The 27,896-nt window shown below is 41.7% G+C and overlaps 1 protein-coding gene across 1 annotated transcript; it reads right to left on the minus strand.

The window, feature by feature from the left end:
- Positions 1–15,892: 15,892 nt before the first annotated feature.
- On the minus strand, positions 15,893–26,176 carry LOC124863769 (transcription factor AP-4-like). Its single transcript, XM_047358242.1, has 7 exons — positions 25,673–26,176; positions 22,738–22,903; positions 21,710–21,808; positions 21,448–21,618; positions 21,203–21,346; positions 20,291–20,458; positions 15,893–20,186 (listed from the first exon to the last, which is right to left on the minus strand). The coding sequence occupies exons 1-7, from the start codon at positions 25,759–25,761 to the stop codon at positions 20,034–20,036; spliced, it is 990 nt and encodes a 329-aa protein (XP_047214198.1). The 5' UTR covers positions 25,762–26,176; the 3' UTR covers positions 15,893–20,033.
- Positions 26,177–27,896: the final 1,720 nt, after the last annotated feature.

Here is a 27,896-nt window from a genome sequence, read left to right on the forward strand (position 1 = left end):
TTATTTAGTGGTAGTCAGTGTAAAGCGGGCTGATAAATAAAAGCAAAGCAGAATTTATAATTTTTTGTAACACTATATTGATTGATACATCCAAAAATAAACCACATTATATCAATGACCCCCGTCTTAGATGGCTGTCCACCAACAAACTGGAGCAAAGCCAACAGCCATGTGGGCAATGATTTCTTGTGTTTCTGGCCAAGAATCTGAATGGCACATTGATGCATCAAATGACAACTCAAATCACAAAAGCCTGTTTGTTTACAAGCAGGATGCATTCAACGAAGCCTCTAACCGGTCAGACATGGAGAACTGATAACACGTACCTTGGAAGATATGGCCCGGTTGTTTTTCTTCATGAACAAAAGTACACTCCCAACAGAAACACAGCACAGTAATGCAGTATGGATTTCCCTTGCAGAATTTCACAAAATACAATTTTAAAGAAACAGAAAACTGCCAATTCTACTTTTAGTTAATTTGATGACATCTCAAGAGGCTCAAGAAATCGAGCTGATCAGATGGGATTAGTAAACACTATGGCAGACTTATAACAGATTTGAACACCATCATTATCAGTCAAGTTGCATGTGTCAATGAGTTCACCGTTACATGTTTAAACCAGAGTTTGATGTAGAAAAACAAACTCTTTATTAGATTTTGTTTTTTTTATAAATTATCATAAATCAGTCAGTCTTAGAACTTTATCAATCTGAAGGCTGCAGTCATTCAGTCATTTTCTACTGCTTATTCCATAGTGGGTCGCGGGGAAGCTGGTGCTTATCTCCAGCAGTCTATGGGTGAGAGGCAGGGTACAACCTGGACAAGTCGCCAGTCCATCACAGGTCAACACACAAACAACCATGCACACACTCATTCATACACCTAAGGGCAATTTAGAGAGACCAATTAACCTAACAGGCATGTCTTTGGACTGTGGGAGGAAGCCGGAGTACCCGGTGAGAACCCACGCATGCACGGGGAGAACATGCAAACTCCATGCAGAAAGACCCCCAGCACACCTCTGTTAAATTGCAACTTTTGATGTTAGTTGATCAACAATAAAATTAAGAATTAACTTTATCATTATTTAACCCGCCACTAATAATTTACTAAAACAATCAAAAACCCCAACAGACAAAATGTAAACACTACTTCTAACCTACACAGTAACCAGGGAACAAACACTGCAAAAAATACAGACACTGAATAAAAAATGTAAAACTACCAGAAGCATATTGGTTTATCAGTATCTGAAATTAAAGATACCTTGTGGCTTAATTCTGATTTCTAATGACTAACTTAAATCCGAAAGAAACAGGTTATAAAGGAAACTGGGATAAGTTCTCTCATGGCAACTTTAGTTATTAGCCAACTTGTCAGCACCAGACAGCCACCACAGAGGGAAGAATATAGGTCTGACTTGTTGCTGTTGCAATGCTCATGCAGCTTGCCTAGTCTCTGTGCACCTGCACTTCCATCTCTCTTGGAGTTGAATGTCTGCATTCTCCTAATTCTGGATCAGGATGAAACAGGGTTGCTAATTTGAATGGGGGATTTCAGATAAATAAACTGGGCGATAACAACCCTGCAAAGTGGTAAACAGCTTATTGTTTTGAGATACCAGTCTGTAACTTGCATGGTTAGGAGTTTGCTTTGACTAAATCTACAGTCCAAAGGCCATTAAAAGTTAAAGGAAAGGTGTATTTTGCTACAATGACTAAGATTACAGCCTGGACCATGATGGATACTGCTATGTATGGTGAAGCTGATGGTTGTGATGACAAAGATCTTTAGGACTAACTGGTAAAAAAAAACTGTTTATATTGCTGTTTGAATTTTTCCATCTGATTGCATTTGTGCCCATATTTGCCAGTACAACAACACCTCATGCAGTTTGACTACTTTAGCTTACCTGAATAACGTCTCCCTTTCTGACTGCCAGGCAATGGGATTTTTTTTCTTATTTCTTCCATTTGATGTTGACTAGACTGATGGTGATTGAATAGGATATAATAAAGGTGCATGCATGGTGGGGCTAATTCAGAGAACTGGCCTCACAAGTTTGTCTACCTGGCAATCATTTTTGTCTGAAGCTGTGACTGATGCAACAGCTTTGCAGGAAACATCACTGGGACTTAAATCCACTGAATGAAACACACTGAGCAGTTCATATGGCTTTTATACCTGAAATCTTCATTGAAGATCTTTGATAATTCTCACTTATGTCTCAAATGAGTTGCCTGAGTTGCAAAAAATACCAGTAAACACCTTTGAGGGACGAATCTACTCAAAAACATGAAAAAATCCAGGAAAAAGAAAAATAGGCACTCTCAAAAAAACTAATCAGGTGCTTTATGCCTTATGTGATGTCACCAGGAGGTGATGGCACATGGAGGTTTATTTATGGAATTGTAGGTTTTATCCCATTAAATAACACTTTTTCAATAAACTAGGAAAACAAATAAATATAAATCAATAAACTGATCACCACATGTTGTTCTCTAGGTGCCATACTGTACCTGTGAGTTTGGTTGATCTTACTCCAAGTTCTGCCTAGCAGCTTTGAAAATACTCAGAGAGGTTAGTGATCAATTATCCAAAAGGGCAAATTATACCTCAAAGGCTGCTTCTTTTCCGAATAGCAGCATGGATATTCAGCAGGTTAAACAACACAATAATGCTGATTCCTACCCAGTCAGCCAACTAAAAATAAATCTGTGCAGTGTTGCTTCCAGCTCTGTGCACGACAACGGGAAACCAAAAGGTTAAAAGGTTGTTGTCGGTAATATATAAACATGTCAAGATCTATTTTTTGCCATTTCTTTGTGCAAGTGAAGGTAATTGCAATTGAAATCCATTAAAAGAAACATAACAGTTTTAATGAACCTATAGATGCAAAAGTAACACTTTTTTGAAGATCACATGTCTTTTAGAAATTCTAATAATTGATGTGCAGTAGTGTTATTTGGAAGCATTTCTAGGCTTACCTCATAGGGTTAAATATAATGGCTCTATGTTCATGTGAGCATCAAGGAATCAAGAGAACATGGACATTTGACGATATATAATGTGTTCGCAGATTCCAGTGAGAAGTATTAACACCTTTTGGTTGAGTCTGCCTCTTCCTTGCCATCCTTCACCAAAGCCCTCAAATGTAATAGAAGCTTCTACAACTTGCTTCGTCACTCAGAGCTTCATGTCTTTTATAACCAGCTTCTTGAGTGTGCCAAACTGCTGCGTACTTGTTAGCACCTTCCTGAAGCAGTCAATACCTGATGGAGGCTCCCCAAAGATCCCAGAAGAAATGTTGTGAAGCAGGATGGGGGGGAGTCTTGGTATCACAGTACAGAATTAACCCTGGAGGCGCCAGAAGAGTTGAGCCCCCCGGACATCTGCGCCTTTAGCCTTATGCCCTCGTTGAGCTTGTTGCCACACAGCGCTCGTTCAGTTTGGAGAAACATTCTGACGGCATCGGCACATTCTGCAGGAATGCTCCCTGTTTAAACCTACCATTAACGCTATATATATATTTCTGTTACACGGAGCCATACCTCAGCTTTGGACCTCTTATTGGGGAACTGTTCAATACAGATAGTGAAAATGAATAACTGCAAAGCTCTGTTTTGGAACTAAGCAACCCAAACAGAAACAAGGTATATCATGTTCAGGATATTACTTGAATCATGTTCATTTTCATGCCCCTTAAACTTTTTAATATTTTTTTATGATACAACCAAAAACTCTGGTGAATTTGAATGACATTCTGTGTAATATTCCAACATGAAACAGTGCATAATTGCAAAACAGAAGAGAAATGATACATGTTTTTGGATGTTTTTTTAGAATACAAATCCAGTTTACTCAAGATGCACTTTGTACTTCTAATGACAGAAATCCTTGGCCATTCTTCTTCACTTAATAGCTAAAGCCAAATGTTGAATCAAGAGTCTCTATTAGCAGTTTTTAAGTCTCTTTAAGCCACATCTTCTCACTTGGATTTAGCTCTGGACTTTGACTGGGCCATTCTAACTGTTCACATCACAATTATCCATTAGTTTGTGTTGTTTATCACATAAAATCCCAATAAAATACAGTAGAAGTTGTTACAATGTGACAAAAAGTGAAACAGTTTAGTATTTACATAGTTATTGTAGGATCATGTTTCACTCACAGCACAGGGGAGGTAAAGTTAATTAAACTGAATATGATAAGGGCTGACAGTGCAAGTTAAAGGATTTAACTTGAGTGCTGAAGGATTCAGCTGTTGCGCTGGAAATCTCAGAGCAACTGCATTGAATTCCTTCTAATTTTAACAATCTAGAGTTGGGATTTTAAATGCTTTATTCTAATAGAATCAAGGCAAATCTTCCCTAATTTGAAAACCTGTAACCCTGGGACTGCACATGTTTTCTTCTTAGGCAAGCGTCAGATGCGAGGACACTTAAGAGTTTGTGCTCGCTGTGGTGAGAAGACGTCACAAATGGCAACAGGTGGCATGGCTTGGGCAGCCAGTGCTCCCCCACAGTCAGAAATAGACTCACAATGGGTCAAAAGATGGACAGAGGAGGAGGAGGCAGAATGACTGCTGCCTATTTTAGGGTTTCCACTGTCGGTATGGAGAGACATAAACAACACTCAGTGATAGTGACAGTGTAACACACAAGACAGGCTGAACCAGGGAGAGATGGTCCTAGTTGGTCCTGAAGGCTGATAGCTAGTCCCATAGGTGCCAAGACCAAACTGAACTTCTGCCATCTGAAAACACATCTAGGCTCATAAATGTCAAAACAGCTATATACATAGAAGACAAGAATAATTTACGCTTGAATTGAAGCTAGATGATGCGCTATCAATGATCTTCCCTGTAAAGCATGTGCAGAGAAAGGAGCATATTACGCTTTTCTGGTTAATCATTTAGTAACATAAATTTGAGTGAAATTAAATAACATAACTTTTGTTTAAAACACTATGACAACTATTGGATTGGAGTTTTTATAGACGGTACATATCCACTTTAGTCTTGGCACCTCTTGGACAGGCCATAATATTTAACATTTGCGAATAAACTGAATTTATACTAAATAAAGACGATATGACAGCTGTCTACTGCAGGTAAGATGTTGACTTCTAAACTTTTAACAGAAAACCTTCAATGTACTTCCTTCAACCATAATATGTAAGTAAAGCTGTAAATAAAATGCAGACTGTACAAGGTGCACGAAGCGAGAAAGCAAGCTCAATGGGTAAAATTGCTTTATGCTGGGGGGGAGTCAAGTACCCTTGGGACTTAGGTGCTACTCGTAAGAAGTGCTGTAATTTCATATAGTGCATCTGTTCTTTTCCTCCTACTACAGCTAATGTGGGGATGTCCCAGACATGCCACATTCAATTAGAGGGAATGAGATATCACTTGGAGACGGCTTTAATTTTCGATGTCTTTCTTGGATGGATAGTGTTACCTGGAGCTATAAACACACCACTTAGGAGTTATAAATGCCAGTACACATCAGAAATAATATGAGGTATGGAATAAATGTTTTAACCTAAATGCTTCTTAGAAACAATTTTAAAGAGTTTGAATTTTTGTGTCCTGTGATTACTTTCAACTTGGTGACTTTGGCCCATGTGGCAAAAGGTCTGGAGAACACTGCTATATTCTATTTTTATATTGTCACTTTTCTTAAGAGTCTTTAAGAGATAAACTCGTGACGCTGAACGCAGCTTCTTTTTTTTTCTAGCACCATCAAGTTGACCCCCTAACAAAATGACATGCTTGTTTTTTTCACCCAAAAATAAGTAACTTATATTAAACGTGAATGATGGTGTAAAGTATGAGAAATATGACAAGATAAAATCAGGTAAAGGAGAATTTAAGATTTTATCACATTTGTACTCATAAATGCAAAAACCTGCTGGATTAATTATTTAACCCAAATTCTGGGTATATGTTACAGGGACAGATGTGTTAATCAAACATTTATTTAAATATTAGTTCAAAAACAAAGGCACAGTTTTTTGGCCCAGACAAAGCGACCAGACGGAGTCTTATTGCTCTTCAAGGACGGCCATTTTAAATTATGAAACATCCTGACTAGACTTTCCTGTAAATCTTCCACTGCATTAAAAAACATAGTAGGATGGTAAAATAATGCTAGATAATAATGTTGATGTCAGTGGGTTGTGGTAAAAGACTTTAGTTCCCACTAAAGAACAAGTGTGTTCACTTAAGATTAGCATTTTAGCTTCAATGTGCTTTGCAGATGCTAATCTAGGTCCAAGCTTTTCAATTCTCACCAAAGAATTGGTCATAAAGTCAGTAGATAAGCAATATTTTCACAGTGGTTTATACTTAGTGTGACTTTTAATTGCAGGTCTTTGTCAATAACTTTCTTACAAGACGTTAGAATGTTCGTTCGTTCGTTCGTCGTCTTCCGCTTATCCAGGACCGGGTCGCGGGGGCAGCAGACTCAGCAGAGACGCCCAGACGTCCCTCTCTCCAGACACCTCCTCCAGCTCCTCCAGGGGGAGCCCAAGGCGTTCCCAGGCCAGCCGAGAGACATAGTCCCTCCAGCGTGTCCTGGGCCGTCCCCTGGGCCTCCTCCCGGTGGGACGTGCCTGGAACACCTCCCGAGGAAGGCGTCCAGGAGGCATCCGGTATAGATGCCCGAGCCACCTCAACTGGCTCCTCTCAATGTGGAGGAGCAGCGGCTCTACTCCGAGCTCCTCCCGGATGGCCGAGCTCCTCACCCTATCTCTAAGGGAGTGCCCGGCCACCCTACGGAGGAAGCTCATTTCAGCCGCTTGTATCCGTGATCTCGTTCTTTCGGTCATGACCCAAAGTTCATGGCCATAGGTGAGGGTAGGAACGTAGACCGACCAGTAAATTGAGAGCTTTGCTTTTCGGCTCAGCTCTCTCTTCACCACAATGGACCGGCACAGCGCCCCCATTACTGTGGCAGCTGCACCGATCCGTCTGTCGATCTCCCGCTCCATTCTTCCCTCACTCGTGAACAAGACCCCGAGATACTTAAACTCTTCCACTTGAGGCAGGAACTCCCCTCCAACCTGAAGAGGACAAGCCACCATTTTCCGGTCGAGTACCATGGCCTCGGACTTGGAGGAGCTGATCCTCATCCCAGCCGCTTCACACTCGGCTGCGAACCGCCACAGCGCATGCTGTAGGTCTTGGCTAGAGGGGGCCAGCAGGACCACGTCATCCGCAAAAAGAAGAGACGAAATCCACTGGTCCCCAAACCAGACCCCCTCCGGCCCTTGGCTGCGTCTAGAAATCCTGTCCATAAACGTTATGAACAGGACCGGCGACAAAGGGCAGCCCTGCCGGAGTCCAACATGCACTGGGAACAGGTCCGACTTAGTGCCGGCAATGCGGACCAAACTTCTGCTCCGCTCGTACAGGGACCGGATCGCCCCTAATAAAGGGCCCCCGATTCCATACTCCTGGAGCACCCCCCACAGGGCATCACGAGGGACACAGTCGAATGCCTTCTCCAGGTCCACAAAACACATGTGAACCGGTTGGGCAAACTCCCATGAACCCTCGAGCACCCTGTAGAGGGTATAGAGCTGGTCCAGTGTTCCACGGCTGGGACGAAAACCACACTGTTCCTCCTGAAGCCGAGGTTCGACTATCGGTCGGACTCTCCTCTCCAATACCCTGGCGTAGGCCTTACCAGGGAGGCTGAGGAGTGTGATCCCCCTGTAGTTGGAACACACCCTCCGGTCCCCCTTCTTATAAAGGGGGACCACCACCCCAGTCTGCCAGTCCAGAGGCACTGTCCCCGACCGCCACGCAATGTTGAAGAGGCGTGTCAACCATGACAGCCCTACAACATCCAGACACTTGAGGTACTCAGGGCGGATCTCATCCACCCCCGAAGCCTTGCCACCGCGGAGCTTTTTAACCACCTCGGTGACTTCAGCCTGGGTGATGAAAGAGTCCAACCCCAAGTCCCCAGCCTCTGTTTCCACCACGGAATGCGTGATGGCAGGATTGAGGAGATCCTCGAAGTACTCCTTCCACCGCCCGATAATGTCCTCAGTCGAGGTCAGCAGTCTCCCGCCCCCACTATAAACAGTGTTGGCAAAGCACTGCTTCCCCCTCCTGAGGCGCCGGATGGTTTGCCAGAATCGCTTCGAGGCCAACCGGTAGTCCTTCTCCATGGCCTCACCGAACTCTTCCCAGGCCCGGGTTTTTGCCTCTGCCACAGCCTGGGCCGCAGCACGCTTGGCCTCACGGTACCCGTCAGCCGCCTCAGGAGTCCCACAAGCCAACCACAGCCGATAGGACTCCTTCTTCAGCTTAACTGCATCCCTTACTGCCGGTGTCCACCACCGGGTTCTGGGATTGCCGCCACGACAGGCACCGCAGACCTTACGGCCGCAGCTATGGGCAGCAGCATCGACAATAGATGCAGAGAACATGGTCCACTCGGACTCTATGTCTCCAACATCCCCCGGGATCTGGTCGAAGCTCTCCCGGAGGTGGGAGTTGAATACATCCCTGGCCGAGGGCTCCGCCAGGCGTTCCCAGCAGACCCTCACTATGCGCTTGGGCCTGCCGAGTCTGTCCGGCTTTCTCCTCCTCCAGCGGATCCAACTCACCACCAGGTGATGATCAGTGGACAGCTCAGCCCCTCTCTTCACCCGAGTATCCAAAACATGCAGCCGAAGGTCTGATGATACGACAACAAAGTCGATCATCGACCTCCTGCCTAGGGTGTCCTGGTGCCAAGTGCACTGATGGACACCCTTATGTTTGAACATGGTGTTCGTTATGGACAATCCGTGACTAGCACAGAAGTCCAATAACAAAACACCACTCGGATTCAGATCGGGGAGGCCATTCCTCCCGATCACGCCTCTCCAGGTGTCACTGTCGTTCCCCACGTGGGCGTTGAAGTCCCCCAGCAGAATAATGGAGTCCCCGGGAGGGGCACTATCCAGCGCCCCCGACAGGGACGCCAAGAAGGCAGGGTACTCTGCACTACCACTCGGCCCGTAGGCTGAAATGATAGTCAGAGACCTCTCCCCAACCCGAAGGCGCAGGGATACAACCCTCTCATCCACTGGGGTAAACCCCAACACGAGACGGCTGAGCTGGGGGGCAACAAGCAAACCCACACCAGCCCGCCGCCTCTCCCCGTGGGCCACTCCAGAGTAGAAGAGAGTCCAACCCCTCTCAAGGAGATGGGTTCCAGAGCCCACGCTGCGCGTGGAGGCGAGCCCGACAATTTCTAGTCGATATCTCTCGACCTCCTGCACAAGCTCAGGCTCCTTCCCCCCCAGCGAGGTGACATTCCACGTCCCTAGAGCCAGCCTAAGCATCCGGGGATCAGACCGTTGAGGTCTCCACCTTCGTCCGCCACCCAATCCTCTTTGCACCGGTCCCTCACGGTTCCCCCTGCAGGTGGTGGGCCCACTGGGGGACGTTAGAATGTTTTTTTTGTCCTTATTTCTTTATCTGATAAGTTGACTTAAACAAAAACAATTAAACTGTTAATTTCAATCCAAGTATTAATTGTTGGGTAATCCAGGTTACATGAAACATGGATTAACAAGTAATTCTTTTAAACCCACTCTTTGGTTGCCTAAAGATTAGTAATCTTTTTAACAAGTTTTGTTTGGTTGAATACCTAACTAATTTTGCTGGGTAAAACCCCCAATTCAACCCTGTTGTGTTAAACCAACCCATAACTAGATTTATCTATAGTTCACCCAGGAGTGGATTAATGTAACTCAGACTGGGAGGTACCATCATGCTGTGGGGTAGTTTCACTGCACATGATACTGGTTGGTGATGTCCTGGCACACAAAAAGCAAAATAGAAAAACCTCCTGCAAAAAGATCCCTACCACCACATGCCCAGTTAAAAAGACGATGGCGTTGGTGAACCATGAACAGGATCTGTGTTCAACAGTGCGGTTTTATCTTGCAAGATTACTGGAACATTATGGATAGATTTTTTTTCCCACAAGTTGTGAAGAGTACATAATTGGCTTCGGTTGTGCCTAAGCCCCTGCTATGTGGATAACCTTGCACATAGCAGGGGTGTGTATACTGGAAAAAATATGGTAAATGTGTTTCCCTCTGATGATTCTCTTAGGTGTTCATATTATACAGCGGTGAATTTAGATTCTGAGGAACCAACACACCTACGGAGGTCTGTAGAGAAGGGCTCCTACAGTCCGGCCCCTCCTGCCCGGAGAATGCATGTCCCTAAAAGGTCAGTTGCTGGGAATAAATTGCGATTGTGACAGTACAGAGTGACAGCAGCTGCACAGCATATCCAAAGCCGACCATGATGCAAAGAGGGGGAGGGAGGGAGAAACTGTGGCGGACGGTGTTAGGTTTCAGGAGGTCTTCCAGTCTTAGGCACCTGACAAGCCTGGAACATAGAAGCCTGGTTACGGACTGTGGAGGGAGAAACGGCACCCCAAGGACGGGCAGGGGTGACAGACAAGGGTAACAATAACTGCACCACTGGAGACCCAGAGACAGGGCTGCAGGTTTAGAAAGTGTGTCCTGGCAACAGAACTACTGAACAAGAAATTCTCTTTCATTTGTTCCACATAATTTAGTTTGGGACATTATTTATTAAACACAAAGCATCCCACAAAAATAGATTCTTCAATGCATAACCTAATTTTTAGTAATGATTTGAGAAGAACAAATCGGTGTCTATTAAATATCCCCACACGGCAGCTCTACTCTCCTTTAAGACTTTTCATCAGCAGGTGGCATGCCTTGGGACAGCTGACATGCAATCAGGCCACAGCCGAGGCTAAATATTCCTTATTGTCAGTCCTTCAGAAACCAATCAAAATTGGAAATAAGAAAACGTAAATCAGATTTTCACTTTAGATAACTTAGTGGTGAATTAACATGAGCTAACTGCAAACAGGGTGGGACTGTGTAGTATTGAACCTATCTCAGATCAGCAGGAAACAAAACTTCACCGGAACAGCTCAGCTTCTCATTTTACCTGCTGTAAACTTTAATCACATCAACCTCTAAACTCTCAAATCTTTATCAAATTCTCCCAAAAAACAGCAGTATGGTGTAATTTTTCATACCACAAATGCACCCTCGGATTTAAAACCAGACCTTAATCCATAAAGCCTTTGAGTCTTACCTGCTGTGGCCTGCAAAAACAGCAGGGTGAGGAGACAGCAGATCGAGACAGTACCCTTCATGATGGCTGCCAGGAGAACTCTGATAGTCTCACAGACTATATATACCAAGCCAGGAAGGTTAGAGTGCATGCAGAAGGAAGAGGTGGGGCAAACAGAGGGCTAGCTGGTGGAAGGGCTGATGTCCATGCATTTGAAGTACCACTGAGAATCTTTATGTACAAGAAACTGTCTTTGTGTTTTTACTTTCATGCAAGACTTGGATCAATCCAGAGTCACTCCAGTTTGTACAATCTTTTTCCATGTAGTGCTCTCCATGTTCATTGGCACTCCTTGTACAGATGTTTCAAAAGCCTTATGATAAATACATCTTTTATTGCAATACCACATTCTCACACAAATTAATTTGAACCTTTATTAAGTGGGGAAACAATCCAAACCTACTGAGACAGCTCAATAACAAACTAAATGTAAGGGAAGTGTTATTTTTAGCTTATATCCCTTTTTTTTTTTAAGGTATATCAGTTAATAGGATCTTTTAATTGGAAATTCCTACTTCTTTTTTACTAGGGATTTAAATGAGTCTTAGAAATGCTTCAAAATGGGAGAGAGATGAGAACATGCCCTTCATGTAAGGCAGCAGTGTGTTGATCTACAGACATCCCCAATTCCAATGAAGTTGGGACATTTTGTAAAACATAAAAATAGAATACATGATTTGCAAATCCTGATCAACCTATAAGCAGTTGAATAAACTAAGACAAGATATTTAATTTTCTAAATGAAAAACATTTTTGCAAATATTCATTCATCTTCTATACCGCTTATTCCATAGTGGGTCACGGTGGAGCTGGTGCCAATCTCCAGCATTCTACGGGCGAGAGGCAGGGTACACCCTGGACACGTCGCCAGTCCATCAAAAAACGTTTTTGCAAATATTCCCTCATTTTAAATGTGATGCTTGCAATCTGAAGCTGGGACAGAGGCACTTTTACCACTGTGTTACATCACCTTACCTTTTAACAACACTATGCTGATAACTATCCAGATAGTCCTTTCCTCTTTGTCCCAGAGGACACATCCACGAATTTCCAAAAGCGATATGAAATGTGGACTCGTCCGACCACATCACACTTTTCCACTTTGAGTCCATCTCAGATGAGAAGAAATGGTGCACAAAATGAATTCAAGGTGCTCCGGACGATCTAGAGATTATGGAAAAAGGAATGGCCAAAAGGTCCTTATTGTGTATACTCCAAACCTTGTAAAATGTTCTGACAAGAAGGAAATAAGTGTAGACATGTAATTAGTTAAAGAAAAATGAAAATACAAATTTTAATTTGTTCTAGATTAAAACAGAATACATACAAAGTTAACACCAACATCCAAAATGTAAATAACAGAGATTGTGTTCCTAGTTGTATTCATGCAGATTCTGAAACATGCACACTACAGGTCCTTCTCAAAATATTAGCATATTGTGATAAAGTTCATTATTTTCCATAATGTCATGATGAAAATTTAACATTCATATATTTTAGATTCATTGCACACTAACTGAAATATTTCAGGTCTTTTATTGTCTTAATACGGATGATTTTGGCATACAGCTCATGAAAACCTAAAATTCCTATCTCACAAAATTAGCATATTTCATCCGACCAATAAAAGAAAAGTGTTTTTAATACAAAAAACGTCAACCTTCAAATAATCATGTACAGTTATGCACTCAATACTTGGTCGGGAATCCTTTGGCAGAAATGACTGCTTCAATGTGGCGTGGCATGGAGGCAATCAGCCTGTGGCACTGCTGAGGTCTTATGGAGGCCCAGGATACTTCGATAGCGGCCTTTAGCTCATCCAGAGTGTTGGGTCTTGAGTCTCTCAACGTTCTCTTCACAATATCCCACAGATTCTCTATGGGGTTCAGGTCAGGAGAGTTGGCAGGCCAATTGAGCACAGTGATACCATGGTCAGTAAACCATTTACCAGTGGTTTTGGCACTGTGAGCAGGTGCCAGGTCGTGCTGAAAAATGAAATCTTCATCTCCTTAAAGCTTTTCAGCAGATGGAAGCATGAAGTGCTCCAAAATCTCCTGATAGCTAGCTGCATTGACCCTGCCCTTGATAAAACACAGTGGACCAACACCAGCAGCTGACACGGCACCCCAGACCATCACTGACTGTGGGTACTTGACACTGGACTTCTGGCATTTTGGCATTTCCTTCTCCCCAGTCTTCCTCCAGACTCTGGCACCTTGATTTCTGAATGACATGCAGAATTTGCTTTCATCTGAAAAAAGTACTTTGGACCACTGAGCAACAGTCCAGTGCTGCTTCTCTGTAGCCCAGGTCAGGCACTTCTGCCGCTGTTTCTGGTTCAAAAGTGGCTTGACCTGGGGAATGCGGCACCTGTAGCCCATTTCCTGCACACGCCTGTGCACGGTGGCTCTGGATGTTTCTACTCCAGACTCAGTCCACTGCTTCCGCAGGTCCCCCAAGGTCTGGAATCGGCCCTTCTCCACAATCTTCCTCAGGGTCCGGTCACCTCTTCTCGTTGTGCAGCGTTTTCTGCCACACTTTTTCCTTCCCACAGACCTCCCACTGAGGTGCCTTGATACAGCACTCTGGGAACAGCCTATTCATTCAGAAATTTCTTTCTGTGTCTTACCCTCTTGCTTGAGGGTGTCAATAGTGGCCTTCTGGACGGCAGTCAGGTCGGCAGTCTTACCCATGATTGGGGTTTTGAGTGATGAACCAGGCTGGGAGTTTTAAAGGCCTCAGGAATCTTTTGCAGGTGTTTAGAGTTAACTCGTTGATTCAGATGATTAGATTCATAGCTCGTTTAGAGACCCTTTTAATGATATGCTAATTTTGTGAGATAGGAATTTTGGGTTTTCATGAGCTGTATGCCAAAATCATCCGTATTAAGACAATAAAAGACCTGAAATATTTCAGTTAGTGTGCAATGAATCTAAAATATATGAATGTTAAATATTCATCATTACATTATGGAAAATAATGAACTTTATCACAATATGCTAATATTTTGAGAAGGACCTGTATACTCAAACGACTGGCAAGTTGGTGAAAGTAATTGGGTTAGGAGAGTCCGCCTGAGTCAGCCTTGATTGCTGGGCGGATTAGTGTTTTATCAAACTCACGCAGACAAAAAGTGGCGAACATAATCTCACCATTCCTCGGGAATCAAGTTTAACTGTAAATTCATCCCTAAATATGGCAGGAAGTTTCTCTCCCGACCACGTCGGACCCATATGACTTGGGGAGCGTGTCCAAACCTTACAGCATGTTCATTTTCAGAGCGTAAAACCTTAATTCTGAAGGTAAATAGGCTTTTATGGATTCTAGACAACTTGAGCTCTTCATTCAAATATAGATAACAAACACTGGCATTATTTTTTTCAGACTGTTAAACTCTGATGAACCAGTGATGAATAAAAGGAACATATAACCCAATGTCAAGAGATGTCCCCAATGTCATACATAGTAATAAGGCTTCCATTTTCAGACATCCAGGCATTTTGAACATTAAAGGAGTCAGTTATTGATATGTGCCAATTATTAAATGTAGAAAAAAAATTAAATGTATAGTTAAAACTTTTAAAACAAAGTTATTATACAAGTGCATTTTTATAAATTGAAAATTCATATACAAATGTGTTCAACAATTTAAGTCAGAAAGTGAAACATAAAAAGTGATACATCTCAAGCATTGATTCCTGTTTGTTTGGACAATTATGGTTTACAGCTAAGGAAATCCCAAAACTCAGTTATTTTAAAAAATACCACATTAAAAAAGAAAATTGTAGTATTACATAAGATAAAAAAAAAAAAAGAGGATTTGTTCTTACTTTTTCATTTTTAATCCAGAAATATAATTTAATGACCTGCACGATTATGAGGAAGACTGCCAACTTGACAAGTTGTTCACCTGAGAGTCACTGACAACCTCCACAAGGCAGGTAAGCTACAAAAGCTGGCTTTTACCAGTATTGATGAAAAGCTTAGTGGAAGGGGGAAAAAAATCCTTTTTATTTTGTCTTATGTAACATTTTAATTTTCTGTGAAAGTGCATTTTGAGATTCTATTAGCCGTAAGCTCAAATATATTGAGTCTGTGTGTAATAAATGTATGTGACTTTCACTTTCTGAATGAATTTACTGAAAGAAAATTATTTTTAATTTACATTAAAATTTACATGTATAGCACCAGGTAGTTTTTACATTACTTATTTTAGCTTACCCTTTAAAACTGTGATGCTGGCATCAATAAAAAAAAAAAAACATACATAAAAATATATTTTTTTATTTGTAATAAAACCTTTAACTTGCTGCCATTCTTTTAGAGTCTATATGAAGATAAGTTAAAACAGCTAAAACATTTAAAATGATTATCGGTATTTGTCCACCATAACTTGTGGGATCTTTGATGAGGGTGAAAAGAGGGAACTTTAATTGGTTCAATGCATGTCTGGAAACGACACAAGATGCCACCTACTGTCCCTGGTGTGCATGTCACATACAAGGTGGGCAGTCTCAATTTAGCAATGAGGGGGTGGGGGTGCTTCCAAAGCCCATCAACCAATTGGCAGCAGACACTTGGACTCAGCTGCCCAAACGGTCACCAACCAGAATTGGCAGAGACAAACCAGTCATGTCATTATGGGTGCTATAATCAAATATTTTTAGGGAACAAAAGAAAACACATACACCAGCCAAATGTTTAAAAAACAAAGTACAAACTTTATTATTCTGTCTTTACAAAGGCACAAGCCTCTTTATCCCCGAAACATAAACAAAAACCAAACAAAATAGCTTCTTGATGACCATATGCACTGACCGGTCTAACAAAGTACAAAAAAAAAAAAAGGAAACAAAGGAAGAAAAAAACAAAAACACAAGAGGGAAGAAACTGAGCTGTAAAGATGAAAAGAAAAAAATGATACAACTGGATAAAAGATGCAAAAAGATGAAGGGTAAACTGGTAAATGTAGGAGGACTGACATGGAGGAGAGGGGGATACACAGCTGTGCGTTTTTTTAATCATAACCTCAAGAGCTTCAGATGAGGAGATCCTCCTTTACACATAAAAAAGAGGCAAACTCCAGTACATTACAGTAAGTGCTTTGTAATCTTCGCCCTATTTAGTGATCCTTAGTCCCTCCCCCACTAATCCGACAATCTGATATGCCCACATTATAACTTTGTAACGCAAAACACAGAATAAAGACAGATGCATGGAGAGTAACCAGTTCTTGGAATCAGCAGGAACACTTTCCAATGCAGATACTGGGAGGAACCAGAAGAATCTTCAGTTTTTCAGTCACCCCCCCATGTTCCTATAACAACAACCTACGCACCTGACATCAACAGGTTTAAAAGGGGAATTCCCAACACACAGATCATGAAGAGGAGTGTTCGGCTTTAACTCGCCTGTCCAGCAGTTCAAAGCTTAATCTTTGCACAGTTGCATCTAAATGCTGAGATTAGCCAAAGAGTCCAAAACGTGATTCGGTTTTTCTGCAGGATCGCAGGAAACCTTCAATATGACTTCTTGGAATGTCTTAGTATGGAAGTTTTTTTCCCACATATTTCACACTTAGGAGCTCAAAAGCTTTCAGAACTACACATACAGTGCTTTGCAAAAGTACCCCTTGAACTGTTTTACACTTTGGCATGCAACAACCACAAGTTTCCATTTATTCAGTTACACTTTATGTGATAAATCTAACATAACGTAAATAGAGTCAACCTTTGTGCAAATCTGGGCTTACAAAAAGAAAGAAAGCCATAAGGTGTCCTGAAATTTGCCTCAAGCCATGTAAGGGACACAGCAAAAATGTGGAAGAAGGTGCTCGAGCCAGGTGAGACAAGCAATAGCCCACCTCCAAAGTAATATGAGTGGTAGAAAGCATACACTGCAGATGAGCTATACACAAGGTCCCCATTGCTCAAACTTGGTAGTCGCTACATCATGCGGTGGGGATGCTTTTCTGCAGCTGGTACAGGGAATCTGGTCAGAACTGATAGGAGATGAATTTAGCTCAATACTGTCTGGAAGAAAACCTGTTGAGACTTGAGACTGGGATGGGAGTTCACCTTCCAGAGCGACAGCACCTCTAGCATACAGCCAGAGTTACAATGAAATGGTTTAGATCTAAGCATGTGTTAGAATAGCCTAGTCAAAGTCCAGACCTAAATTCAACTGAAAATCAGGGGCAAACTAACACTTCACATTATCATGAACAAACCAACCCCATCATAATACATGGTATCAGCTGACTTTGCTGCACATAAAAAAACAACCTGCTTGAGGAAATTTAAGAAACCCTGTATCATTTCCCTTCCACGCCACAGTGATCCACTACCTTGTGTTGGTCTACCCCATAAAAGTAAAAGCATTAAAGACTGCTGATTTAATGTGACAATATATAATAAAAAGTTTTGAATACTTTTGCAAGGCACTGTATATCCAAACACAATTAAAATTAAATTAATTTACCCTAATCATAGTGTGTACATTAGCAATGTTTCATTCTGGGGCAAACGTAATGAAAAAAACAAAACATAAAATAACTATATAAATGGAAATATATGTAATGGCATACATCTGGTGTTTACAAGCCTGATCACAGAGGTAAAAATGTTTTGCCACCAAATGAAAAGCGTCCAGATTGTTCCCTGAAGCTGTATGAAAGGATGGCCTCCCTGCAGCCAATAATAAGGCAAGCTGCAACCCCTCTATTTGGGACAGGTCAATCAGTCATTACATTTAAAGGTTAAACGGAAAATACACAAAAAGTACGGATGTTAGGAAATGCATAGAGCATATGTAGTAAAATCCAGTGTCCCCCATTAATGGCACACTCAAACAAGTTCATTGGGCTTTTTCTTTAAATTTCACCATACTCTCATTTGATAAACACTACTCACAAAAAGATAGGGATATTCGTCTTTCTGGCGAAATTTCAGGATTATGCTGAAATAAACTATAACCTTTACCAGTGAACTTAATGTGATTTTCTTTAAACCTTTGAATGAACATGTCCAACTGTTCAATGTTTCAGTGCTTTTTGCACAACTTCCTCTTCTCAGACAGAATTGGTCACTGAGCTTAGAGTGTCATCAGCAGGTTGCAACAAAGACACAGAGAGACTGGAAGAGTCAGAGGAGATGTGGAAGTGGACGCCCTTTGGCCAAATGCCACACTGATGACCGCTTCAGTGTGAATGGTGCCCTGCGAAACCGTATGATGAATGCCACTCAACTCCAGGCACATTTAAGGAATGTGCCTGGAATGATGATGAGGCTCAGGCATCATGGTCTTGCCTAATTTCATCTTCATGGACGACATTGCTCCGGCTAATCGAAGTCACATCATTAGGGAATGGCTGTTGCAGAATGGGGCACCTTGAATGGAGTGGCCTGCCCTTTCTCCAGAGCTGAATCCCACAGAAAACCTATGGGATCAGCTGAGTCACCATCTAGAAGCGCGTAACTCTGTAACCTAGATCCTCAACGACCTTAGGGTCACCCTTCAAGAAAGGCCATGCCTCAGCAGGCAATAAGTTGACAAGTGAACAGCAGGAGTTGTTGGATTTTGTTTCAATAAATTGTTTGAGATGAGGAAATCACCGTAGCATGCCTTTACTTAAGTATCCTACTTTTATGATATAATATCACTGTAGCATGATCTCTTTACGTTTTCCATATTTACCCAAATGCCAAATATCCCTAACAGTTTGTGAGGTGTGAGTAGTTCCAAAAGGTGGAACAAACAATGAAACAGGCTCTTAAGATCGAACGAATAAGTGATTGTATGCGTCCTTTTCACATAAACGAGTCGTGTGTTCCAAGGCTAAAGTGGCGGTGTTTCAGACTACCAGAGTCCCGGGCACCACTAAACCCTGCTGCCTCAAAACACTCGAGAGACACACACTCCTCAAAAGTACTCAACATGGCCCACATACTAGCTTAAATACTAGGTCAGGTGCTTTTATACTCAAAACGTGGAGGATATCAACAGTAAGGACAGTACAGGCAAGATGTGGGATTACTGGGATCCCAGCCCAGCAAAAGAAACAAAAAAAAACTAAACTAAACAAAACTGGAGTTTTGAACCAGTAAGTGCACTCTCTTATCATATGAGCACCAGTCAGCCATTAAAACAGCTTTTAGATTTTGTTTTAACGTTCTAGTGGAGACTTTAAGAGGAAAAACATGAAAAATATGACTTTAACAACAATAAAATAACAAAAAACTTTAAGGACAGTCTTGCAAGCTCACAGTGTCTTTGCAAACAGCTCGGATAGTTCTCGAGTGAAGCTGTTTGATAGGGCATCAATCTTCATAATATTTACGCTCAGGTGAAGCATGCCGGTGTCACACATGTGGGCCTCTTTCCCGTTTCTTTGATCAGTCACAGCGCGAGGAGGACAGTCCCAGCAGCTAATGGAGATATTTATCCAGTTTCCAGTTTGACCGAGTCTATAAAAATCAATCTGCAAAGTAGTAGCTTTAATTATATTTCCATAGATTCACGAAGAGACAAGAGTTTGTGTAGGTGAGTAAAAGAGCTGAGGCTGGAGGTAAGCAAAAAAAAGAGAGAAACTATGGGTATGCATGTGTAATTGTAAACCTTTTCAGGGGCCTATTTTCATAAAATCTGTTGAAGAGAAAAACAAAAACAAACAAGTCAAAATGAGTGCTATAATCCAACTACCAGCCTGGTTTATGCCCACTGATCAAGAGTGCTGTGAGCTTGTAGTCTCCCGTAGCCCTGGTCTGCTCTGGGGCCCTTTTGTCTGTGAGTGTGTGTGTGTATGAAGGTGTACGGTACACGAGCCTTCAGGGAGACGAGCTCATGGCAGCGAAGACTCGTCGGGTCCGTCGCTGTTCGATGCCGTGTCTGAGCCCGTCGCGTCAGAGAGCATGCGCCCCGAAGTAACGATGACCGCCCTCCTCTGCTCCTCCTCAAAACCCTTTCCCTGGGTGCCCTCGATATGCTGGATTGCCTGGGGAATAATAGAAGAGACATGTCAGGGACTATAGCGCCCTCTAGTGGTCGCATGTGGAGAAAAAGACCACAGTAATCATTTGAGTTTTAACTGCAGCTTACTTGAACGATGGTGTCCAGGTTCTGTCGAGATGTGGACACAGAATTAATAACCGATGTTGGGCCCATGGTTACTACGGTAACATGATGGGACTGGGGAGTCTGTGCAGGTGCAGGAACGATGACGGTGGCATGGTGTGTGGGTGCCGGCGGGGTAGCAGGAGCCAACACCTGAAATCAAAAATAATCACACAATAAACAAACAACAATAAACACTTACTAAAAACAAAAACATTTACATTTATAATCAAAAATAATTTGATAAAAAATTTTAAGGAGTAAACAAGTTCAAATATGATGCCTTTTACTGTGATGAAGCCTAAATATCCTTATGTTCGAAAAAACTCCTAAAAAGAAATCGTAGTAATTTCAGTCAGGCAAAAAAAAAGTTTTTTTGCTGTCATTTTAAAGCAGACTGATATATACATAGGCCTAATTAGTTCAGTCTGATGTTGATGACATCATATCAGGGCTGACCTCTTGCTCTGTCGGGGTGAAGCTGAGGAAATGGGAAGACAAAGATGTCATGGAGGGAACAGGCACAGCGAGGGGATGTGTGAGCAGCTCGTTTGACACACTTTAAAATTGTCATGGCTGTTGACCTTTGACTGTAGGCCTAGGGATGACTCTCCTATACAACTATGTATTTGTAAAATTTAAAGATTGGTCAAAATGTGTCTTTATTTTATCTGAATTTTAAATTATTTAGCTTAAAGAGCATCAAATAAACTACATTTTATGAGATGTGAAATTAAAAATAATCTATGGGGAATTTAAACACTTCACTAAATGCTGGAAGCTCGTTTTGGGATGATAAAACGAAGCAGCTACTAAAATTTAAGATTAGTCAGAAAATAATCTAAATTCTTTATAAGATCTTGGTGTTAATGAGAGCCGGAGTGAGATGGATTCAACCTGGGGGCTGTGTGCTGGAGTGAGGTCCCTCTCTAGCTGCTTCTGCAGATGAACAAGACTCTGAGTCTGGGCTTGCTGCTCCTGGACCTGCTGGGCGATCGCCTTCAGCTTCTCTGGGTATAGCTGAGCATCCAGGGAGCGCATCTGCCGTGCAGGACACGTTGAGAAAAAGGTGCATCAGTCACTGCACTTAAAACTTGTGAAAATGTGCCCTGCTGTGTGGTTTTTCCCCAACCGACTGTTACCTGATCCTCCAGCACCATCCTGACTGTTCGCTCCTTTTCCAGCTGCTGCCTCAGCTCAATCATCTCCCTCTTCAGGTCTTCAGTCTTCTCCTCCTCCAGGATGTCTGGTGAGCCGATGCCTTCATCTTTCTCCTCTGCACGTCTCCTCTTCAGGGAGGAACCGCTTAACTCCTGGAGAGCACAAGCATAGAATGAGACACCTGGTTTAGATGAACGCTGAAACTGAAGAGAAGTCTGGACATATTCATGCATACTTCTGTACCTGAATGATTCGTTTGAGCTGACTGTTCTGATGCAATAGCCGTGTCTTCTCTTGCTCCGAAGTGAAGATGTACTCAGCTGTCTGTTGCAAGATTGCAGCCTGAAGAATATCAGGAGTTTAGTTATGACAGCGAGTTCAAACCCATACATCTACAGTCCCCTGCAAAAGTATTGATATCTCTTTATCACTTTGGCATGTTGCAGCAACAAACATCAATGTATTTTACTGCGGTTTTCTTTCAAGGTTGCTCTGTATTGAGCTCCATCCATCTGCCCATCACCACTCATAAGCTTGTCACTGCTAAAGAAAAAGACTCCCACAGCATGATTTTTCCACCATCATGTTTCATATTGGAGACTGGCTGTCTAGGGTGATGTTAATGGTAGGTTTACCACCACACATAGCGTCTTATATGTAAGCTGAGAAGTTCAATTTACATCTTATCTGATTAGAGCACCTTATTCCACGTGTTTGCAGTCTCCTCTACACGACTTGAAGCAAGCTCCAAATGGGACGTCCTTTAGGATTCTTACAACAGTGGTTTTGCTCTTGCCAATCTTCCATAAAGTCCAAATTTGTAGAGGGCATGTGTAATAACTCTTTTGTAGACAAATTCTCCCAACTGGGCTGTGAATCCCTGCAGCTCCTCCAGACAAAGGAAGTGCACCTTGCCTTGCCTGCTGATTAATGGTCTCCCAGCACCGCGTCTCAGTTTAGGCGGACGGCCATATCTTCTCCACAAATTTAGCTGTGATCAGTCTGATGTGTCCTTGGTGGTCATGAAGCTGTTTGTTCACTAAGGTTCCCTAAAAAAACCACTAAGGCCTTCAAAGAACAGTGTATTTACACACACACACAAGTGGACTGCATTTACTAACTTCTATAGGCAGTTGGCTGCACTAGTTTTTACTTAGATCAAGAAAAGCACTATGCCCTTGTGTTTCTGCCCATCACATAAAATCCAAAGAAAGTTGAAGCGAATAAATACTTTCACACGGCCTAATTCAAACCCACAGTTTGAGACCCACCTTGCTGAGCTTCTCCCCATCACTGTGTGGGATGAGTGTTTTAAGTGACTGGAATCCAGCATTGATGCTCTGCATACGCCGACGCTCGTTGCTGTTGGCGATCTCTCTGCGAATTCGCCTCTCTTGGTCCCTGGCTGTTTCTGGGGTCAGAGGAATGTTGGCCAGACTGAGGGAGAAACAAAAAAGGGAGGGAAGCAAATCCATTAGTTGACCATGAATTGTGAGCGCAGATAAAACCTTCAGCTGGAAATCAGGATCAACTTAACTTCAGCAGAAACTTTTCTTGCATACAGCAGCTACAGACAAACTTATTATGATGCGCTTATCAAATGCATTTTGACTCACCCTATGACCTTATATTTCAGAGATTATGCATCCTTGCATTAGAGAAAAGCAGGAATTAATTACTTGGAACTAAAATATTAGGAGTAGAAAAACAAACCAGATTGGCAGCTTATGATTGGTTCCATGCTTTGCACTGAAAGCAGGACTCTTGCAATGTATGCATTTTACCACTGTAAGTAAAATATATTCAAAATTAGCCTGTGCAAGCCAGGTGCTGGTGTTCAAGTTAGGGGATATTCTAAGAGCACTTCCTGCAACATCCTCTACTTCCACCTCTGCATCTCATGTCAAGTTCTATGCTGTACTGACTCAGCGCGAACACACCAGGAACTGTGGTGCAGACACAGATGAGAAAAAAAGGATATGCACGCATGTCTGAATGCTAAGTGTGTAGATACACACAGGCGCAAACTGCCAAAAAAACATAAGAATATGATCAAATCCAATTAATGCTTTTTGAAAACAAAGAGGAGCAGAACCAGGTAATCAAATAAGGCTGAAACGTCTGTGCTGTTAATGTAATAACTTATAATAAATCTCCTAGGTACTTCACCAGACTGTAAACAGGCAAGTGGCAGATTTAGTACTCAGAAATCTCATTCCCATCCAGATGAAAAATAAAATGCATAAGTCAACAATATTCTGTGACTCCCATTTATTTTACCATTCAGTTACACTTTAATGTGCCAAAACAGGGTCATCTTATTCTGGTGATATATTCAGTCAACCTTGCATTGTGCCAGTAATGAACAATCAGGCCTCTTCTGGCTAATACCAATTATACACAAACAGAAAAATGTGCTGCAGATTATCCAGAACCATATAAGAAATATCTCCTTAACCGTTATCTGATTTAAAAAAATACATAAAAGCACATGCTGTAGATTGATGTGTTTATAGTCCAAAATGGGTCGATAGCTTTCATTAATTCCAACAATATGACAATATATTTATATTTTCATTATTTGACATGCTGATGAATAACCAGAATTAACCAAGGGAAAATCGACTGAGTCCTATCTCTGGCTGATTGTTTGGGGCAGCTCTAGACACCAATGTTGTAAAGGATAAACATAGTTAACAAACACGAGGCAAACAACAGATATGCATCTGTATTTCATAATATTGTTTACAGATAATATTTAAGTAACTATAAACACCTAAAATAGAAATGCACTCAACTGACAGCAATCTGCATCAGAAAGTCATCGTGACGCTTTACAAAAATCGAAGTTCAGAAATTCGCTACAAAACCTTTGTGTATCTCAATAAATTAATAAATGTATTGTTTCACTTTTTAGATATTGTTTTGAAAAAAGTAAAAGGTATAGTTACCTTAAGATTTGTGTACAATATTTTTTTTATTATAAAACACTTAAAAGCCCCTATTTTTAGATAAAAATATAGGCACTGCACAGAAAAAATAATACATGTAAATAAGCTGATTACAGTAGTATATATATTTATTTTTATACCAGAGCATAGACATTTGTTATATCGTTATATTTTTTGCTGATTTTATTTGTTCACAGCTGACTGTTGGATGATTTGAGACAAACAGAACAAAGACTACATTTCCCAGAGTAGCCATGCGCCCGCAGCAGTTGCAGCAGCAAACAGCAAAAGATTCCTCCGCCTCCTCCTACAAGCAGGGCTGCGGACGTATCGACGGGCCTTCAGCGACATACACACCCCCTTATTAATAACGCAACTTTTAATATTCCTGCCTCCCCTCGAACGCCAAATATCCCGTTATCTGATACGCATTAAACAAATATTAGCAAAAGCCAAAGGAAAGAGCCCTTCGTCACCACAGAGCCCGACCCGACAGCACCTCGGTGCTCCGAGCAGACTTTTTCATGTCCTCCGCCATTACAACAATGCGGCAGGCAGCATGGCAGAGGTGCGGGATGAAAAGACGCAGTGGAGGAGGCTCGATAGCGCCAGCAAGCCGCACAGAAACCCCAATTATTTTATCACAAATTAAAGAGAAGGTCAATATGAGAAGAGCTGTTTATATTTTACATTAGCGGAAAACAGTTCGATCATCCAACGCGAGACTAACACCAACCACCCCCCCCCCCCATCACTTTTAGCTCAAGCCACAAGCATGGCCGCACTACCCACAATAACTTCGGCTCTCTTTCAGCAAATCATGTCCCCCCAAAGATGTGTTCAGCTAAAACTGACCCTTTTAAGGACCACAGGATCCATTAGTAAAACATTAAATTTTCTTATGCAAATTAAAAGCACGTATGAGGATAAATAGATACGGGATGTGCACTGGAGCGGAGTAGCAGCGTGGTGTGCACGGAACCACGTGGTTTATGTTTGTTAGCCTCAAAATACATATATTTTTACACCAAATGAGCAAAATACAGGACAGGAGACGTTGCACTCGCAGCACTAGAGACCAAGGCGCTCATTTGCGGTATAACACCGGTGTTTGGTGTTAATTAGTCCCCGCAGCTCCTCCGTGAGCGAGTCGTGTACACAATAACAGATCAGATCAAACATGTTGCCTCAGTGCGTGGACAGCTCTTACAGTTATATTCGTACTGAATTGAGCACATGTGGTTTATATACACACCTACAGAGACCACCAATCACTTCTTTCTCCGTTTTCCTGAAATGTTGCAGCGGGGGCACCTTCTGAGCTGAAACCATGAAATACTCCATGCTCGCCTCTCGCCAGCTTGGCCCCCTTCACCAAAATTAAAAAAAACAAAAAAACAAAACGGCAGTCTCCCTAGATTAAAGGGAAACAGCTGACAAAAATCCCGTGATCCGACGCGGGTTAAATCCTCAAAGTAAATCCGAATCCCTCGTCCGTGTATTGTAGTTCTTTTTGAGGCTACCGAGAGTTGTAATGTTACTCGACTTCCAGCTGATGGGGTTCCCTCGTTGTGTGTGGCGCTCTACCTCTCCTTCTCCCTCCCCTTTGCTTTCCCCCTCTGCATGACCGTGTCTCTGTGTGTGTGAGTGTGTGTTGATGTGTGTGCAGCTGATCGGATTGCTTTCAAGGCGGGAAACAGCTGGTAGGAGTCACACACCGCACCACCAAATGCCTCCTTCCGCAGAGACGGGGGAACTGCGTGTAAACAAAGAACTATTTAGCGCTGAGAGACGCCAAATAAATCTGATTAATTTAAGGGGGAAAAAATTGTTAGAAAATACTATACATTTAATATTACAGCAATCATTCAGTACAATAAACATCAACACGCAAACAAAAACAACAAAACAAACTGAATTTACCAAATGAAAAAAATATAAGAATTTACATACATTTTATTTAGATAGAGTTTGATGAATATTTTTGTGTAGAGACTATGTTTTTAGCAGCTAAAAGAAACTTAAATTAGTTAAATCCTAACAATTCAATTTTAAATGTATTTACTCAACAAAAATAGTTAATTTATGATTATGAGGATTGTTTGCTCATCAACCTTTTCCTCAGATAATAAAAGGAAACAAAAAATATATAGTTTTTTGATTAGGATAGAAAACATTTGTGAAATTGAAATAAACGTTTTGATAATATTCTAACAATGAGGCGTATGAATCTTTTCTGGACAAAACCAGTTAACATGCCTCATTAGCAACAAGTGTCCCAGGGTTAGGAAGCTTGTTAGTTGTCAAATGTGCTAGCATGCTAGCTAGGAGCATGGCACTTTTAACAAAATAGTACAGATTCTATTGTAAAAAGGTGGAATGTAAATATTTTCAGCAATAACCATAGCTAAAATATCTCTTTCATTAGAAACAACAGTGCCAGTACCCTTTAAAAAGGGTTCCAATTGCAAGCTGTAAAACCTGCTAGCATATTACAAGGTAGCGTAGTGATGTCACTAAACCAATTAAAGCTTGATACAAACAATTTTAAATCTAATGTAACAACGGGACATGCAAACCTTTTACCTGACTACCACAGTTAAGATTTTGTGTTCATTGACAACTCCCTCAGGTTTAAGATGCTTAGCTTGCTAGGAAGTTAACTTTAGCATTAGTCCTGTCGCTAAATTAGTCCAACCTGGATTCAAGCTTGACTTCCTGTTCCAAGACAGACTTTTTACAATGTCAAGTCATATAGCAGTTATCAACTTTTACTAAGTTAATATATTAATTTACAGTTCAACCCATATAAGCATATCTGCCTTAATGCTCTCTGCTGGACACCCCACATAACAAATGAGCTAACAGTTGACGCTGCATTCCATTAAACTCGGAAGTCGGAACTGGAAAGTCGGAGTTTACATCATCTCCGAGTTGTAGCGTTCCAGTTTCCTGCTTATTTTTGTTCATATTGCTGGCAGCTGTAACAGCAGTCTTACAACAATAACAATGACAATAAACACTGTTCTAAGCGTTTTTTTGTGGATATAAACAGCGTTGAAAAACCCTTCTAAACACTGAAAAGTAGTACATGTTCAACAGACTAAATGTTTCATAAATAATAAAGAACTGCTAAAAACAGTCAAAGTAAGAACCTTTTACTAATATTGGTGCGGGTGGCAACCATCTTAAATGCAGAGGTCGGGTATGGTCGAGTTGTCCTGATTGTTCGACTCATAATTCTGACTTTCGAGGATGTTCTAGTTGAAATTTCCTACTCGGAGATCGGAAATTCCAACAAATGGAATGTATCACGAACCAACATTTTTCGGTTAAATTGTAATCAAAATGTTTTGCTGGATTTGTTGCTGCACTGATGCAATAATTTGTGCAAAAGGAGCCCTAACAAGCACCGAATGCACATAGTGTGCAATACATATACATACCTTTCAGTTAGCCAACACTTATGTTTTAAAAAT

This window comes from Girardinichthys multiradiatus, chromosome Y (assembly GCF_021462225.1).
Source record: "Girardinichthys multiradiatus isolate DD_20200921_A chromosome Y, DD_fGirMul_XY1, whole genome shotgun sequence".
NCBI lineage: Eukaryota > Metazoa > Chordata > Actinopteri > Cyprinodontiformes > Goodeidae > Girardinichthys > Girardinichthys multiradiatus.

Bases quoted from the DNA above. Each gene is read 5' to 3' on its own strand.
- LOC124863769 (XM_047358242.1), bottom strand. From the start codon at position 25,761: ATGGAGTATTTCATGGTTTCAGCTCAGAAGGTGCCCCCGCTGCAACAT. The intron at 21,347-21,447 runs GTAACAGTCGGT...CCTGCACGGCAG, and splicing joins GGATGGTGCTGGAGGATCAG to ATGCGCTCCCTGGATGCTCA. The intron at 20,187-20,290 runs GTAAGCTGCAGT...ATTATTCCCCAG, and splicing joins ACCTGGACACCATCGTTCAA to GCAATCCAGCATATCGAGGG.